The 15,746-nt window shown below is 40.8% G+C and overlaps 1 protein-coding gene across 2 annotated transcripts in view; it reads left to right on the top strand.

The window, feature by feature from the left end:
* Positions 1-1,708: 1,708 nt before the first annotated feature.
* Positions 1,709-15,746, top strand: part of PRPF18 (pre-mRNA processing factor 18) — a 58,101-nt gene continuing 44,063 nt past the window's right edge. The window contains exons 1-3 of one of the 2 annotated variants that reach the window (XM_075857393.1): positions 1,709-1,844; positions 3,628-3,705; positions 3,803-3,829. In XM_075857393.1, coding sequence (XP_075713508.1) covers positions 1,779-1,844; positions 3,628-3,705; positions 3,803-3,829 — 171 coding nt within the window. In that variant the 5' untranslated portion in view covers positions 1,709-1,778. The remainder of the gene's footprint in view (positions 1,845-3,627; positions 3,706-3,802; positions 3,830-15,746) is intronic. The other variant, XM_075857394.1, reaches the window with a different exon arrangement.

Below are 15,746 nucleotides of genomic sequence, written 5' to 3'. Positions count from 1 at the left end.
AGTTTCAGGCAACAGACTCTTGCTGTGTGAAGACTCACGCATGTGTGAATGGCCCCATTGAAATCAATGAGGCCGTGTGCACAGCACACGTACCAGAATCATGCTGGTCTGAATGAGCCCTTACTGGATAGGTAATAGACCCTGCGCCCCCTGCTGGGGGACTACAGAAATAATAGGTGGTACAGAATGCACACTGATGTTCCATTTAAAGAGGCTCTGTCACCAGATTTTGCAACCCCTATCTCGTATTGCAGCAGATAGGCGCTAGAATGTAGATTACAGTAAAGTTTTGTTTTTTTTCAAAAACTAGCATTTTTGACCAAGTTATGAGCATTTTTATATTTATGCAAATGAGCCATTCTTAAGTACAACTGGGCGTGGTTAAAGTTAAGTCCAACTGGGCGTGTATTGCGTGTTTACTTGTTTTACTAGCTGGGCGTTGTGAATGGAAGTGTATGATGCTGACGAATCAGCATCATCCACTTCTCCTCGTTACCACCCAGCTTCTGGCAGTGCAGACACACAGCGTGTCCTCCAGAGATCATGCTGTGACGTCACTTCCTGCCCCAGGTCCTGCATCGTGTTGGACGAGCGAGGACACATCGGCACCAGGCGACAGAGGCTACATCGACTTACCTGCAAACGCTGATGCTGCTGCAGAATCAACTGTAGCCTCTGTCGCCTGGTGTCGATGTGTCCTCGCTCGTCCGACATGATGCAGGACCTGGGGCAGGAAGTGACGTCACAGCATGATCTCTGGAGGACACGCTGTGTGTCTGTGCACTGCCAGAAGCTGGGTGGTAACGAGGAGAAGTGGATGATGCTGATTCGTCAGCATCATACACTCCCATTCACAACGCCCAGCTAGTAAAACAAGTAAAAACGCCCAGATGTTACACACATAATACACGCCTCTTGGACTTAACTTTAAACACGCCCAGTTGGACTTAAGAAAGGCTCATTTGCATAAATATAAAAATGCTCATAACTTGGCCAAAAATGCTAGTTTTTGGAAAAAAAAACAACGTTACTGTTATCTACATTGCAGCGCCGATCTGCTGCAATACGAGATAGGGGTTGCAAAATCTGGTGACAGAGCCTCTTTAACCTCTCTCTTTCCTCTGGTATCTTTCCCTCCTATTTTAAACATGCCATTATAAACCTATTACTGAAAAACCAACTCTTGACCCATCCAGCGCTGCTAACTACCGACCAGTCTCTAATCTGCCCTTCATCTCCAAACGCCTAGAACGCTTGGTCTACTCTCGACTTATCCGCTTTCTCTCTGCCAACTCCATTCTAGACCCATGACAACAGATGAGCGCTCAGTATAGGTCCCATTTTTGGTTAGAATACCCCTTTAACTTCTCCTGCGGCTATACCCACCTAAAGCACATACACTCCTACTATCAAACCACTTATGTGCACGGAGGATCACATGACTGCTCAAGACCACGTGTGTCTGCAGAAATACCCGGAGCCAATTGAGTTCTACACATAGCTAAACGTCAGGGTTGAACTCAAAGGCGGCTCCGAGTAATTAGTCAATGGAAAACAATGAATTTATATTCACCAAACAGAGCTTTCCAATATGAACGGGGTCACGCCACACGTATTAACCCTCCAATGACCGTGGATGGGAGTACTGGGGCGACCACACGGCGCTAGGACCCAGTCTCCAAAGTGGAGGAGGGGCGTGGTGAGAAGTGCAGCCCCTTCCGCTGTAAACAGGAAGCGCACAGCTGATAGCGATTCTCGGGAGCCGGTTTCAGGTCAGAATGGACATTCTGAGAGCGGAGATCGCGCGGAAGAGGAAGCAACTGGAGGAGAAGGAGCTGATCGGGGTGAGGCGCGGCAGCTGCTCTTGGGCTCTGCATGTATCGCTTGAGGACTATCCAGTATAATAACGGCATAGTATTCACTAAAGAGGATGGCACTGCCTAGGAAGCCGCACTTATAGGGTTCACAAATGCCAGTCTGCCTTCAGGTTGTCAAGGCTGTGTTCAGAGATTTCAACTGCACTGCAACTTTTTTGTGTATTCTGCTTGATTTAGAACCTGTTCACATAGGGGTTAGGAACATTCAGCTCTATTCTTGTAGTTAAAATATTTAACTACATATTTTTTTGTGAAATGGATTCGGAGCTGCATGATGTGGGATGTCAGTGTGAACAGAGTCTTAGCCATGTCCGTTTTTTACGTGGCTAATCTATGGCAGATGAAACTGAAAATCCATAGCAGAAATCCCAGGATCAGCTGCAGGTTCTCTGGCAGAAAAATCTGTTGTGTTCACATACCCTCAGGATCCATTCTGATCTTGTCTGCGATGCAATTCCTTAGGATAGACAATCGATATCAGATCAGTGGAGGTCCGTGTCTTCTTCATGGTTTACCAGGCCACCGCACTTTTGTCCCCCTCATCGTTAAATTGCAGCCATTGTATTTATATGAATATTGCGGTGCTTGATCTGCTTAAAGGCTAACTAAACTTAAAAAAAATTTTGGCATGTCCTGTTGACCTGTCAGGAGTTCTGACCAATGGGCGTCTGAGCACTGCGATTCCCACCGATCACTAAAACACAGTGCCGGAAGTGCCCAGGTGAGCGCTGTGCCACTTAGTTTCTGAAATCAGAACAAGCGTTGTACAGGTTTACTAGAAAGTCTGAGTCTGCACATTGCTCGCTTGGCATTCCGAGGAAAGCCGATCAGAAACTAATCGGCACAGCGTCCACCCAAGCGCTTCTGATGCTTTATTTTTAGCGAATGGTGGGGGTCTCAATATATGTTTTTAAGAAATTGGTATCTTTATTTTTTTTTTGAGATGTTAAATAGGGCTGGGCAATTATGACCTAAATCAAAATCACGATTAATTGTACATGAAACCTCGGTTACAATTATTAGACTTTTATTTAAGCCACACCCCTATTTGCATGCTACACCGTTTAATATTTATCCCCTGAGCCTCCTGTATACTACAGTCTATAATATACCCCCTGACACTGTCCCCACACAGTATATTGCCCCCATAGTCCTCCCCACACAGTATAATGCCCCATAGCTCCCAACACACAGTGTAATGCCCCCATAACTGCCCTCCACACAGTATAATCCCCAATATAACTGCCATCCAAACAGTATAATTTCCCCCATAGCTGGTCCTCCACACAGTATATTGCCCCCATACATGCCACCACACAGTATAATGCCACCATAACTGCCCTCCACACAATGTAGTGCCCCCCATAAATGCCCTCCACACATTGTAATGCCCCCCATAACTGCCCCCAAAAGTGCCGAATAAAAATAACAATATACATACTCCCCTAACCCGTTCCAATGAAAAGTGTTCCTCTGGTCTGTGCAGCTCGGCGCAGACAGGCGCGATGACGACACTGACTCGCGTCCAGCCATACATAGTGAATGGTAGAGCAGGGACCTTACGATCCTGCTCTACCATTATATTGAACTGTATCTGCGTCCTGAAGATGCGGATACAGTTTAAGCCGGGAGAAAAGAATTGATAAGACTGAAATTGGCAAGATGACGTCGCTTTAATTGTGCTGAATTTCGATTATCGATTAGTTGCCCAGCCCTAACATTAAATATTTTTTTCCCCTATATATTTCAGGAAAGTAAGAAATATTTTAAGCGCAGTGAACTTGCTGAAAAAGAAAGGGAAGCTTATTTTGAAAGATGTGGATACAAGGTAAAAAATGTCAATTAAAATCCCATTCTCAGTCTTGTTTCCGTCTCGCACGTTTTAATCTAACATTTCTCTCTGTTCAATCTGTCACAACTGTAAGCCTTTAAATGAGACGCCAACACACCAGGTAGGATCTGGGAATGCATGCTTTACTTATGGGGATATTTTCCAAATGACAGCTGTCAGTAGTGGACTGTCTATTGGCTTGGAACGCGGAGCATGTGATGTCTTGATGTGTCCGGCAGCATTTACTTGGACAGATCAAGTGAACATTTCAGTTCACACCTATTAAGTTTGTTCTAAAGTTATATTTTCTGCTATCTGGCACACTTTAAAAATCAAAAAGTTTGTGACTGACCCACTAACAGCATACATTTGTTATCTAGTAGGGCTGGACACAATTGTTGATTTATGGCATGCTATAAAAAGGGCTTCTTCTGTACTGGCGATTTCGATGTTGCCCCACTTGTTTACACTGCTGAGCATCTCACTGTGGGTGGAACTGTTTTGAAATTAAAACCTGAATTGTAACTTTTTTTTTTTTATATTAATACAAGTACTGTGCTGGATGATCACTTCACACATCAATCAGCAAATCGTCACTTTATTTAGTTAGCGCCTCATAAACCTAGGACCACTCGAAATTCAAACAGCAATTGATTGTCTAATATTTGTATACATGTTCCTTTATGTGGCCGTGTCATGCATATAATAAAGGGGTTATGCGAGTTGGTCAAACTTTACTAACGACTGCAAATGTCCTGAAATATAAAAACAATCAGCGCTCGCCTATTCCCCCAGCGATCTAGCACTGACACTCCGGAAGTCCACCCAGTGTTTGGCTGGATTCTCCCCCACATGTAAACAAGAGGACTCTGCAGTCATATGTTGTATTCCTGGCAAGGCTGCTCCGCGATGGGAATAATGTCAGGAATACAATTTGTCACCGCTGAGCCCTCTGACTGGCCTGCCGGCATGTGAACAAACACTGGGAGGACCCCCGGAGCGTTAGAGCTGGATCGCTGGGGGGGGGGGAAGAATACTTGAGTACTGATTGTCTTTATATTACAGGAGATTTGCAGCTATTAGTAAAAAATATTAATAACCCCTTCGAGTGAAGATAATAAAACACAATTAAAATCCAGTCCTCATTCATGACTGTGGGGTCAGCTGCTGAAACCCCTGGCAATAACAGCCGGTCCCCATTTCGACCACACATCTGGACAAGTGTTTTACACTGCACCCATTCAAATTTTCCAGCATCTCTCTGTTCAGACTGAGGGGTCCCCCCACATGACTTCCGTATGTAGAGGTCCTGATTAGATGACCCCTTTAATATAGTAATGACTTACTTTCTCCAGTAGAATCTTGCTACTTATGCAGTTGGCTCTTGAAGAAAAGGAGCTGGAGTAGCTAGACTTTATAGCATATGGTTGTGTATCAAACACAACTGGTAAGTTAACACACAATGCCGTAGACAGAGCTATTACATTAAAATGGGTCAACTAGGGCTGGATGATTTTTGCCCAAAAATAAAATCTAGATATTTTGTTCGACACTTTGGATGATCTTCGATTTGAATCTCACTTATTTTCTTATTTTTTTTTCTGTTTAACAGTAATACCAAGAGATAGTTTAATACATTTTTTCTATATAAATAACTTTTTAACATATATTGCTATAATTATTGTACGCAACTTCACAACTTTTAGGCCTCATGCACACGACCGTAGTGTTTTTCTGGTCCGCAAATTCCAGGACCGTGTTCTGTGAAATGTCATCCGCAGTTCATCCGTATGTAATCCGCAGTTCATCCGTATGTAATCCGCAAAATGTGGATAAAAAAAACCAAAAAAGCCTAGGTAAAACAGGATGACGACAGAACTTATTCCCGGTCGTCGCCTAGCAACATTTCCGCAAATCCGCAAACTGCGGATGACACACGGAGGTGTATCCGCAATTTCCACGGGCCCATTGACTTCTATTTGCATGTCCGCATCGAATTTGCGGCCCGTAATAAGACATGTCCTGAGTTTCTGCGGCGCGGACATGCGGAGACCCGGGAAAACACGGGTAGTGTGTATGGGCCCATAGAAATGAATGGGTCCGCAATTCTCCTGTGGATTTGCGGGGGAATTGCGGACGCAAAAACACGGTTGTGTGCATGGGGCATTACTCTCTGCAAATACTTATATATATATTTTTTTTATCATAAATACAATTGGAAAAATATCTATCTAATTATAACTTCTGTGTTCCCGGCTGGGAACAGGTTAACAGAATCTATAATCAATGATGCGCTGCGTGCACTAACATCCAACTTCTGCTGTCACCCCCTCAGCCGGTCTCCGACACTGCAGGCGAGAGCAGTGTAAATTGCAGCAGGGCCAGGCAGATAGCGCCGAGGAGGGCAGTCTGGGGCGAGATTACATTATAGTGTCTGAAGTCTGAGCAGGACCCTGTGCAGTACCGGCCCCACAATGGGGTGTTAAATAAATGGCATTAAGGCCGGATTCACATGACCGTGAAAAAAGATCCGTGTGCCCGCCGGGTTTCCCAGCCAGACCACAGTACATGTGAGCGGGACTCCTGACATCTGTTATTTATGTTACAGCCACACGACAGTGAAAAAAGATGGCCAATAAAAACTCAATTGTCAGTTTTTTTCATTGCCATTTTGCATCAGTATCTCCAAATTCTCATCCATTCCCAGTTCGTTTTTATGGCCGTTTTTTTATAAAGTGCCGCAATGTCCCTGTAGATAGTGCCCACGTAGTGACATAGTGCCTTTGTAGATAATATCGCAATGTCCATGTAGATAGTGCCACAGTGCCCACATATAGTGAGATAGTGCCAGTTCCCACATACAATGACAGTGCATATAGTGCCATAGTGCCCACATATAGAGCCACAGTGCCCACATCAGTTCCACCCCCAATTTAGTGCCACAGTGCCCATGTAGATAGTGCCACAACCTCTAGCAGATAGCACCCCTTCCTTGTAGATCGCAAACCCCCCCACCCCCCTTCCTTGTAAATCTTGCCGCTGTAGCTGCCACTAGGAGCTGAATCCCCGGCCATATCTTTGGCCGGGGATTCAGCTTCTAGTGGGAGCTACAGTGGCGCGATCTACAAGGAAGGGGGGTGGGAAAAGCATGGGGGGATGGTGGTGGTGGGATATGCAAGGGGTATGGTATCTACAGCGGGGCAGTGTGGGTATATACTAGGAGTCTCTGCTTCCCCATGGAACTGCTGTTCCATGGGGAAGCAGAGACAGGCCGGGGTAGATCAGGCGGTGACGAGGCGGCGGGCAGGGCTACCTCCTGCAGCGCAGTGGAACTAAAGAATCGATTCAACGATTCTGTTAAACTGATTCGTGAGGCCCTTTGATTTAATCGCACCCAGCCCTAGGGTCAACCAAAATATATTTTCATGGCTCAAGATCCAGTGTGTCCAAATACAATACAACTTGTTTTCAGCCACGACAAACATTTGCTGCTTATTGAAAACAAACATTAAAGGAGTAGTTTGTATTTGTCATGTTAAAGCTCAAATTATACAAACAAAAAAATATGTATTTTGAAATGTAGTTCTAAAAATAAGTAGTTAGCATTCTGAACCCCTGCATATGGATTGCAGAATTGTTTCGTTTATATAAGGAGGAACGTAGAACTGGACATACAAATTAGGCTCTGTTTCATGCAGTGGCATACTTCATACACGAGACCCACCCTTTAAAAATACTGCGCAGTATGGTTTCTTTTTTGTTTTTTCTTCTGTGATCCACTGTATAGGAAAGTGCTGCAGACTACGCCTTCCTATACAGTTAAAAAGAATGTAGCCATAGGACTCTATGGCTACATTGAGCGTATGCCCTGGGAGCACTCCCGCGCATACGCTGAATGTACACAATGTACATGGTGTAAACATGGTTGCATGGTGTTCTCCATCAGAAACAATGGGTCAATAAATTATCATCCTTGATAAATAAGAAAGGTAACAAAAGCGCACATATGCCTAGTATTTTGTTAAAAATATTATTGTGAAGGAGAAAAGTTGCATTAGGCACTTTTATTGTGTTTTCACAAGTTCAAGGAAAAATTATTACGAATAATTATTAAAAAATTTTTTTTCTTTGCATGATCTGCTAAAGTAACTACACGTGAAGTAGTTTCCCTTATCCGATGCAGCACCATAAACCTAGAATTCTAGAAGAGGAAGGGCAATAAATATCCAATACTTTTGATGTCCTTTTCAACCATTATTAGGATTGTGACATTGTGAAAGATTTTATGTTAAACATTTTCAAACAATCATTGTTGAAAGCTTCCAAAATTGATAAGTGCAGATAACTTCTATCTAATCTGTATGGGCACCTTGATAAGTCATGATCAGCTGATAATATATTAACCGATCACTTAATATTGCCTGTAAAAAAAAAATATTATATCTGATTAAATATTTAAAATTAGATAATTTTTAGAACTTCATACCAAAGGTGAATTATTGGGTGCATGGTTCTCTCCTTTATTTACCCCAGATAGAATCTTCTTTCTCCAGCGCATAGTGATACCCAATACTTAGCTATCTATCTTTGCTTATATATTATAACCAGTAGTGCTGTACAGTGCTCACTCACTCACTTACTCTTCATAGGAAACAATTAGCCTTTTAGAGTGTCGGAGGAAACCAGTATACCCATAGGAAACTCTCACAATACGATATTATGCTGGGTGAGCTGGAGAAAAAGAGTCTGCAAGGGCGCTGCTGCACACGGATGAGACCGAAGTGAAAACTTCGGAATGATGATAATATTCGATGAAAATATTCAATGATATTCAATGATAATTGAAGGTAATAAATAATAAAATTTAATGGTAATATGACTACGCGTTTCAATGCCGTACCGGCATCTTCATCAGGTCATGAAAAAAGAACACAGACATCTCAGTTTAAATAGAATCTCAAAGTTCGAAAAAGCCCGCCAATGTGAACAAGGGCAGGGCGTTCAAGTGACGTCAGAGTTCAGAGGTTAAAAAATGACAGATAACGATGACCGGCACATAAAAAATGATCAAAAAATAAAATGTTAAACAAGGAAAGATAAAGTCCATGTGCTGGGAAACAATATAGGAACAATGAAACAAATGGTACAGAATGAATCGCAGGGGATGCAGAACAAAAACAAAACAAAACAAAATAAGGGGTAATCCGTGAAATAAACGGATAAATAGGTGATGGTGTCAATATAAGATATAAAACAATTATAAACAGTATAAGAACATAATAAAATATGTAAAATAAATAAACAACAAAGTCAGAAAGACAAATGGACATTAATCCTTACACATTCAAAAGAATGGAGTCGGCACTTGCCGTTAAAACATTAATAAATAGCGGCTCAACGAATGTAGAGAGAAGCGATGACATATGTATAAATTTAGAATGCCAAAACATAAATGTGAGCATTGGTGAGAGAATAGGGGTATCAATACTGCATATGAATAATTTATATGAAAAATGTGAACAGTTGAAACTGGTAAGGTATAATAATAAGCTATAACGCCGATATTTGAGCCGGCAGCCGGTAAATGCCGGTAAAACAGAAATAGCGGCTCAACGAATGTAGAAAAAAGGGATGTCAATTGTATAAATTTAGAATACAAAAACATAAATGTGAGCCTTACTTAGAGAATAGGGGTACCACTACTGTATATCAATAATTTATATGAAATTTATGAACAAATGAATCTGGTACGGTATAGTGATATGCTATAAAGCCGATATTTAAGCCGGCAGCCGATAAATCATAATAGGTGAAGAACGAAATAATAAAGATGAAGAATGATGTAGAGACAAGAGGTTGAATAATGAAATGTACAATTGTAAAGGACAATAAGTGATAATAAGCAGTATGTACTATCAATACTAATGATGGCAAAGGGCATATGTCCTAAATATATTCCAAAGAACCCAAAGATCTGTCTATAACGGAAAGAACCACTGATAATGCAAGGGAAACTTAAAATAAGCAACAATGAAGATAAAGCATTAATGGTACATAACATAAAATTGCACAAATATATTTAAAACGACAATACGGGTCAAAAAACAGTATAGCCATGAATATATAATGATGTAATATCATGAACTGAAACATAAAGCAATAAATGAAAAGAATAAGAAATATACTGTATTAGTAATTAAGCCAATTATTAATCTAAAGTGGACTCAGAGATATCATTAAGGCCATCAGGTTGAAGAGTTTTCATTTTAAAAATGCAGTAGTTTTCGCGCTGTTTCAGTTTGCTAAATCGATTAGTGATATTATGCGGAATTTGCTCTATAGGTGTAATGAGCAAACTACTAAACTGACTATTATGTGTAGTGGAGAAGTGTCGAGAGACACTGTGTTTTAAAAAACCAGTATTTATGTTGAATCTGTGGCTATTGATTCTGGTCCGTAAACATTGCGTAGTACGGCCAATGTACTGGAGATGACACGGGCATTCCAACAAATAAATAACGAAAGAGCTTCCACAGTTCAGAAAGCTATTGATCTTAAAGGATTCTTTAGTCATTGTGGATGTGTAAATGGAGGTCTTGTGAGTGATATTGGTGCAGCACATACATCGCTGCCGGCCACATTTGAAAGAGCCTAAAATTCTAGGAAGCAAAATAGAATCATGTACCATGGGATTTTTTAGTTTACTGGGTGCTAAAATATTTTTTAGAGATTTTGATCGTCGATAGGTAATGGTGGGTCTATCCGGTAATTCAGTTTTTAAAAAAGGATCATTTCTTAAAATGTGCCAATGTTTATCAAGGACCTCTCTGATTTTTTTGTTTCCACTATTAAAAGTTGTGATAAAATTATTACTAAAGTTCTGTTTGTTTTTGATTGCCCTATCTTGCTTAATGCACGAAAATTGTGATAGTAGGGAAGCTTTCTGACGTGCCCCTTTGATCAAACTTAAAGGAAAATGTTTTTCCCTAAACCTTTTTTCCAAAAGGTTACATTCCTCTGTGAAATCAGAGTCGGTTGTGCAATTTTTTCTAACTCTTCTAAACTGTCCAAAGGGAACATTTTTAATCCATGGGGGGTAGTGGGCACTGTTGAAATTTAAGTAGCTATTTACATCAACAGATTTGAAATGTGTCTTTGTTAAAAATTTGTTAATTCTGGTGTCAAATGAAATAGTCAGGTCTAAAAAGTCGATAGACAGAGTGGAAAAAGTGTATGTAAAAGACAGTCCTAAGTTATTCGAATTTAGATGCTCAATGAAAGATGAAGCTTCGGTCTCATTGCCCAACCAAACGAAGAGGAGGTCGTCGATATAACGTTTATAAAATAGAATTTTACTTTTGAATGGGTGATCATGGTAAATATATTGATCTTCAAATTGTCCCATGTATAAATTAGCGTAGGACGGTGCGAACCTTGAGCCCATGGCGCATCCTTTGATTTGGTTGTAGAATTGATTATCAAAAGTAAAAGAATTATGATTTAAAATAAAGTCAACACATTTGTTTAAAAATGCAATTTGATTCTCAGGCATACATGTTTTAGTAGATAATGCAGAGCTAATGACCTTTAGGCCTTTGGAGTGGGGAATATTGCTATAGAGGGCAGTTACATCGGCTGTGAGGAAATTGATGGGGTACATAGAATTGGTGATGTTAAGTGAGTGAAGTTCTCTGATTACTTGGGTCGAGTCCCTAAGGTATGATGGAAGGCTGGCTACTAAAGGTTGAAGGTGAGTATCAATGAAATGAGAGAGGTTGCTAGTGAGGGACCCGATCCCTGATATGATCGGACGACCTGGGGGGTTAGTTATGGATTTGTGCACCTTTGGGAGATGGTATAAAAAGGGAATGCTTGGGAAGGGCATATTGAGAAAGCCTCTTTCTTTTTTGGTGATGATCCCTTCATGGAAAGCTGTATCTATAAGAAGGGCGTATTTAGGTATATGAATGGGTAACGGGTTTATAGCTAATTTAACATAGAAACTGCTGTCGTCCAAAATTCTGTAAGATTCATCCAAATATTTATCCTTGTCCATAATAACAATCCCACCGCCCTTGTCAGCAGAACGGATCACAATGGTATTATTTTTGGCCAATGATTTCAGGGCAATTCTCTCCTGGTAAGTGAGATTATGAGGAGTATTAATGGGTTTATCGAGAGATCTGAGTTCATTACCTACTAAAGCAGAAAAGGTTTCTATAAAAGAACCTTGGTGGTGCAAAGGGTAAAAGTTTGATTTAGGCTTCAAATTAGTGGCAATAATTACTTGGGGATTAACTGAAGTGGATGGTTCAGAAATCGCAGTCGGTAATGGAATGGTGGGGGTCATTTTGGACATAGAGAAATGCCTAGTAAGGGTAAGTTTGCGGATGAAACGATTAAGGTCCATGAAGAGATCAAAAGTATTGGGTGGGGAGACAGGGCAAAAAGAGAGACCTTTGCTGAGGAGACTAATCTCATGTGTATTAAATTCATAAGAGGATAAATTGAAAAGTTTGATTTTTAATAAATGGTTCGATGTTTCTTCAGATTGGTTGGTGAGGTTCTCTTTGTTTGCATTTCGTTTACGGCCTCCTCTTCTTCCTCTATATCTAATTTTCTTTTTGTCGATATTTTTTGAACTAAGGGAAAAAAATGTGTAATTGTTTGAATTTTTGGACTTATGAGGTAAGTGATGAGGTGGTCGTTGCTGTTGATGGTCGGCGTGACAGGTGGCATTGTGAGTTGGGAAGGAAGTCCTAAAAAAGAAGTGGTAGTGTCTAGAAAGGATACAGGCGCTGAGGCTGCTGCTTCAGATGTAACAAAAATTGCATCATTGGGCAATGATGCAAAGGCGCCATTCTCTGTACAGGTGGGTAGAGACAATTCAAAAGGACTAGCAGAGGTATTATGAATAGACAATTGTAAGAGGGAGGGGGATATGCCATGGTCAGAGGATAGAATGGACTCATTGGGAGATAGGGATATTGGGATGTGATTGGAGGACACTTCAATGGTGGATTGGAATTGTAATAGACGGAATTCCAATTCCGAAGCCTTAAAAGCATTGATGGGTACTTTAGTAAGGTAATTACTGGGTGGTGCCGAGATAGTATCCATAGGGACATTGTGCTTAGTTACAGTTGGAACGGCAGTAGAGACTGGTGCTGAAACCATAGTGCGTTTAACTGTTGGTGAAAAAAGGTGAGAAGAATCTACAATAGGTTTTGAAGGATTATTACTCCTCAGACTGTTCTTAAAAAATCTATTACGGGGAGAAAAACTCCGTTGTTCACCCCTATTAAAACTGTTAATATGGGGATATTTGTTAGAAGCCGCTCTTAGTGGGAGATGTAAACCTTCACGACGGGAGTTAACCGTATTCTCAATGCAGTTGTCAGAAGTTTCATTGTTAGAACTGGAGAAATTTTCATAGTCAAGACGATCTCTTTTGAACTTATTCGTTTTTTTGAGAATTAAATCTTTTTCATAGATATTCAGACGTTTGTTAATGGATGTCTCTATTTGTAAAAAATCGGGATGTTCGGAGAATCTGAGAAGATTCCCCTTGATTGTATTAGCCTCTAATTCAAGTGTATCGCTGATGGCTGTCCTTTTTGTGAGAAGGACATTGAGGATACCTGAGTGACAATCATCCAAAACCTTTTTCCAAATTATACTGAAGGAAATATCAGCAGGATAGGGGTTGCTCAGCTCAACCCTCAAACCCCTGGGGGTAATCTTTTCAGAGATATAAGTACGTAGAAACAGGCAGTCAATATTTTGTTTGGCTTCATCCATGAGACAATTTTCTAATGTTAGGAATGTATCAGTCATAATCTTCGTGAGTTCGGGAGTAAAATGATTACTCACCACGTCTGCTGGATCCATGTTGTCCATGATCCCTAAAGATTGTAGAATCCATTGTTCCCACTTGGGTAATCTGCACCATGTGGCGCCGTGTTTCGCTTTCTCTCACCAGTTGAGTCCTGGACCTTCTCCTCCTCTGAGTTGTCGTCCTGGAGTGAAATTATTTCGCTGCGGTTTTGGTCTCCTCGTGTGAACAGCGCCTCAGCGGTCTCTTCTTTTTTACACTGGCTGCCACTCCAATTGTTCAGAAGCAAGTTTCTTCTCATTTCCATTGAGATTTCTCTATCATCTAAGTCTTTATCATCTGGATCTCGGACTATTGTAACATTCCATATCTACCTTCTTCAACATGACGGATTTTATCAACGACAGGAGGCACTTCCGTGAACAATGGATTCTACAATCTTTAGGGATCATGGACAACATGGATCCAGCAGACGTGGTGAGTAATCATTTTACTCCCGAACTCACGAAGATTATGACTGATACATTCCTAACATTAGAAAATTGTCTCATGGATGAAGCCAAACAAAATATTGACTGCCTGTTTCTACGTACTTATATCTCTGAAAAGATTACCCCCAGGGGTTTGAGGGTTGAGCTGAGCAACCCCTATCCTGCTGATATTTCCTTCAGTATAATTTGGAAAAAGGTTTTGGATGATTGTCACTCAGGTATCCTCAATGTCCTTCTCACAAAAAGGACAGCCATCAGCGATACACTTGAATTAGAGGCTAATACAATCAAGGGGAATCTTCTCAGATTCTCCGAACATCCCGATTTTTTACAAATAGAGACATCCATTAACAAACGTCTGAATATCTATGAAAAAGATTTAATTCTCAAAAAAACGAATAAGTTCAAAAGAGATCGTCTTGACTATGAAAATTTCTCCAGTTCTAACAATGAAACTTCTGACAACTGCATTGAGAATACGGTTAACTCCCGTCGTGAAGGTTTACATCTCCCACTAAGAGCGGCTTCTAACAAATATCCCCATATTAACAGTTTTAATAGGGGTGAACAACGGAGTTTTTCTCCCCGTAATAGATTTTTTAAGAACAGTCTGAGGAGTAATAATCCTTCAAAACCTATTGTAGATTCTTCTCACCTTTTTTCACCAACAGTTAAACGCACTATGGTTTCAGCACCAGTCTCTACTGCCGTTCCAACTGTAACTAAGCACAATGTCCCTATGGATACTATCTCGGCACCACCCAGTAATTACCTTACTAAAGTACCCATCAATGCTTTTAAGGCTTCGGAATTGGAATTCCGTCTATTACAATTCCAATCCACCATTGAAGTGTCCTCCAATCCCATCCCAATATCCCTATCTCCCAATGAGTCCATTCTATCCTCTGACCATGGCATATCCCCCTCCCTCTTACAATTGTCTATTCATAATACCTCTGCTAGTCCTTTTGAATTGTCTCTACCCACCTGTACAGAGAATGGCGCCTTTGCATCATTGCCCAATGATGCAATTTTTGTTACATCTGAAGCAGCAGCCTCAGCGCCTGTATCCTTTCTAGACACTACCACTTCTTTTTTAGGACTTCCTTCCCAACTCACAATGCCACCTGTCACGCCGACCATCAACAGCAACGACCACCTCATCACTTACCTCATAAGTCCAAAAATTCAAACAATTACACATTTTTTTCCCTTAGTTCAAAAAATATCGACAAAAAGAAAATTAGATATAGAGGAAGAAGAGGAGGCCGTAAACGAAATGCAAACAAAGAGAACCTCACCAACCAATCTGAAGAAACATCGAACCATTTATTAAAAATCAAACTTTTCAATTTATCCTCTTATGAATTTAATACACATGAGATTAGTCTCCTCAGCAAAGGTCTCTCTTTTTGCCCTGTCTCCCCACCCAATACTTTTGATCTCTTCATGGACCTTAATCGTTTCATCCGCAAACTTACCCTTACTAGGCATTTCTCTATGTCCAAAATGACCCCCACCATTCCATTACCGACTGCGATTTCTGAACCATCCACTTCAGTTAATCCCCAAGTAATTATTGCCACTAATTTGAAGCCTAAATCAAACTTTTACCCTTTGCACCACCAAGGTTCTTTTATAGAAACCTTTTCTGCTTTAGTAGGTAATGAACTCAGATCTCTCGATAAACCCATTAATACTCCTCATAATCT

The sequence above is a fragment of the Rhinoderma darwinii genome, chromosome 3 (genome assembly GCF_050947455.1).
Source record: "Rhinoderma darwinii isolate aRhiDar2 chromosome 3, aRhiDar2.hap1, whole genome shotgun sequence".
Lineage (NCBI taxonomy): Eukaryota > Metazoa > Chordata > Amphibia > Anura > Rhinodermatidae > Rhinoderma > Rhinoderma darwinii.
Note: the sequence above shows the minus strand (reverse complement) of the source record. Positions and strands in the feature narration are given on the sequence as shown.